Raw genomic sequence first — 3,281 nt, 5'->3', positions numbered from 1 at the left:
AGCCCAGCAGGACCCAGCAGCTGAAGAAGGTGTTCAAGGAGTATGGTGCTGTAGGCGTCTCCTTCCACATCTGCATCTCCCTCATGTCCCTGGGGATGTTCTACCTGGCAGTGTCAAGGTATCTACACGACCGTGTGTGTGGGTGTGTGTGTGTGTGAAGACACAGTGAAACATCTGTGCAGTTATTTAGATATTTTTCATTACAATAAATTGTCCCAATTCTGTCTGACTAATTCTGACTGTCCGTATTCTGTGTGTGTGTGTGTGTGTGTGTGTGCACTCACTTGTGTATGTGTGTCTGTCTCCACAGTGGGATAGACATGGCAGGGTTGCTTTGCAAGCTGGGCTTCAGTGAAAGTGTGGTCCAGTCCAAGATGGCCGCAGGCACCAGCACGCTGGTGTTAGCGTACGCCGTGCACAAGCTGTTTGCCCCCGTACGCATCAGCATCACCCTGGTGTCTGTTCCTCTCATCGTGAGACACTTCAGAAAGACTGGCCTCTTCAGACCCCCCGGGTCTGCACCCTAAAACATGCTCACTCACACACACACACACACACTCACTCATACACACGCATATACACTCTCAGACACACAAACATACACACACACACTGCTACCCCACCTCAGCATTCAACAACAGGCCACTACTCTTAAATCTATTTGTATGTGTTTGCCATCATCTTAATAATATTACCTATCCACACATGCATTATACAATAAAACGGTAGTAGGTGTATAATAATTTGTTACGGCTATCCCCCAAACAATGACATCAAACACTAGCTGGATTGGGGTAAACATACAAAACTACATTATATTTGATTATTTAAGGATCTCTATGTTCTTAAGCTCATTATGAAACCTTGTCAAAGTTTAGCCAAATGCTTTTTCATCAGCACTTTGGGAGCACTTGATGTGCAGTACCTAGCATGCCAGAAACCATCTCAACGGTAACGGTTGACTTTACCCATAAACTGACAATGGTACATAACAGATACTACACTCGTTAGTAGCTAATATTGTTTTTATCGACAAAGTTGCGATTGCAAAATGTAATGTGTCCTTGCTGATTGTGTTATAATGTGAGCTCAGTAATCTGGAATGTGCATCAGCCTTCAGTGGGTAGGACATGAGGAGTGTCCTGACTGGTCGATTATCACCCCAGACGACCCCTAGACGACCCCCAGACGACCCCCAGATGACCCCCCAGACTCTGACCCTTCTGTATCTAAAGGCACACATCTTACCTGCTTTCAACTTAAGTAACCTTAGAATGGATTAATATTGACTTTTAAGTGAGGTTTTGTATGATAATTTATTTACCTTTAAAGTGAATTAAGTGCTCAGCAAACTGCTGTAAATGCACCAAACAGGTTTAGTTCAGCCTGATTGCATTCCGAAAGAAGAAAAAACGGAATAAGATGAAGACCAACAGAAAGACTTTCATTAATATATCTACAATCAGAACTTTGATCAGGTATATAAGATGGTAGTTTTACCCCTTCTCCCTCTTTCTCCCTCTTTCAACCTCCCTGCTGCTTTCAAATATATATTTTTATGCTTTGTTGGATAGAGACACAGGGACATAGAGAGGGGGAGGAGGGCAGCAGAGGGGGGGGGAGAGGAGGGCAGCAGAGAGAGGGGGGGGGAGGAGGGCAGCAGAGAGAGGGGGAGGAGGGCAGCAGAGAGAGAGGGGGAGAGGAGGGCAGCAGACAGAGAGGGGGGAGAGGAGGGCAGCAGAGAGGGGGGAGAGGAGGGCAGCAGACAGAGAGGGGGAGGAGGGCAGCAGAGAGAGGGGGGAGAGGAGGGCAGCAGAGAGAGAGGGGAGGAGGGCAGCAGAGAGAGAGGGGGAGGAGGGCAGCAGAGAGAGGGGGGAGGAGGGCAGCAGAGAGAGAGGGGAGGAGGGCAGCAGAGAGAGGGGGAGAGGAGGGCAGCAGACAGAGAGGGGGGAGAGGAGGGCAGCAGAGAGAGGGGGAGGAGGGCAGCAGAGAGGGGGGGAGGAGGGCAGCAGAGAGAGAGGGGGAGGAGGGCAGCAGAGAGAGAGGGGGAGAGGAGGGCAGCAGACAGAGAGGGGGGAGGGCAGCAGAGAGAGAGGGGGAGGAGGGCAGCAGAGAGAGGGGGGAGGAGGGCAGCAGAGAGAGAGGGGGAGAGGAGGGCAGCAGACAGAGAGGGGGGAGAGGAGGGCAGCAGAGAGAGGGGGGAGGAGGGCAGCAGAGAGAGAGGGGGGGAGGAGGGCAGCAGAGAGAGGGGAGAGGAGGGCAGCAGACAGAGAGGGGGGGAGAGGAGGGCAGCAGAGAGAGGGGGGGAGGAGGAGTACAGCGAGAGAGGGGAGGAGGGCAGCATAGAGAGAGAGGGGGAGAGGAGGGCAGGAGACAGAGAGGGGGGGAGGGCAGCAGAGAGAGAGAGGGGAGGATGGGCAGCAGAGAGAGGGGGAGAGGAGGGCAGGAGGAGAGGGGAGAGGAGGGCAGGAGAGCAGAGAGAGGGGGAGGGCAGCAGAGAGAGGGGGGGAGGAGGGGCAGCAGAGAGGGGAGGAGGGCAGCAGGAGAGAGGGGAGAGGAGGGCAGCAGAGAGAGGGGAGAGGAGGGCAGCAGAGAGGGGGGAGAGGAGGGCAGGAGACAGAGAGGGGATGGGCAGAGAGAGAGAGGGGGATGGATGGCAGCAGAGAGGGGGGGAGGAGGGCAGCAGAGAGAGGGAGGGAGAGGAGGGCAGCAGACAGAGAGGGGGGAGAGGAGGGCAGCAGACAGAGAGGGGGGGAGAGGAGGGCAGCAGAGAGAGGGGGAGGAGGGCAGCAGAGAGAGGGGGGAGGAGGGCAGGAGAGAGAGAGGGAGAGGAGGGCAGCAGACAGAGAGGGGGGGAGAGGGAGGGCAGCAGAGAGAGGGGGGGAGGAGGGCAGCAGAGAGAGGGGGGGAGGAGGGCAGCAGAGAGAGGGGGGAGAGGAGGGCAGCAGAGAGAGGGGGAGAGGAGGGCAGCAGAGAGAGGGGGGGAGGAGGGCAGGCAGAGAGAGGGGGGGAGGAGGGCAGCAGGAGAGAGAGGGGAGGAGGGCAGCAGAGAGAGGGGGGGAGAGGAGGGCAGCAGAGAGAGGGGGAGGAGGGCAGGGATAGAGAGAGGGGGAGGAGGGCAGCAGAGAGAGGGGGAGAGGAGGGCAGCAGAGAGAGGGGAGGAGGGCAGCAGAGAGAGGGGGGAGGAGGGCAGCAGAGAGAGGGGGGAGAGGAGGGCAGCAGAGAGAGAGGGGGAGGAGGGCAGCAGAGAGAGGGGGAGGGCAGCAGAGAGAGGGGGAGGG

General features: G+C 56.4%; 1 protein-coding gene across 1 annotated transcript in view; it reads left to right on the top strand.

The window, feature by feature from the left end:
• mims2 (mitochondrial inner membrane scaffold 2) overlaps nt 1-743 on the top strand; it is a 4,495-nt gene extending 3,752 nt beyond the window's left edge. Inside the window, exons 2-3 of the mRNA XM_084703980.1 lie at nt 1-118; nt 311-743. The exon at nt 1-118 is cut by the window's left edge and continues 55 nt beyond it. Of these exons, the coding sequence (XP_084560106.1) occupies nt 1-118; nt 311-527 (335 nt within the window). The 3' untranslated portion in view covers nt 528-743. The remainder of the gene's footprint in view (nt 119-310) is intronic.
• Nucleotides 744-3,281: the final 2,538 nt, after the last annotated feature.

The sequence above is a fragment of the Hypomesus nipponensis genome, chromosome 9, assembly GCF_054491055.1.
Source record: "Hypomesus nipponensis isolate SF chromosome 9, ASM5449105v1, whole genome shotgun sequence".
In the NCBI taxonomy this organism is placed as follows: domain Eukaryota; kingdom Metazoa; phylum Chordata; class Actinopteri; order Osmeriformes; family Osmeridae; genus Hypomesus; species Hypomesus nipponensis.
Note: the sequence above shows the minus strand (reverse complement) of the source record. Positions and strands in the feature narration are given on the sequence as shown.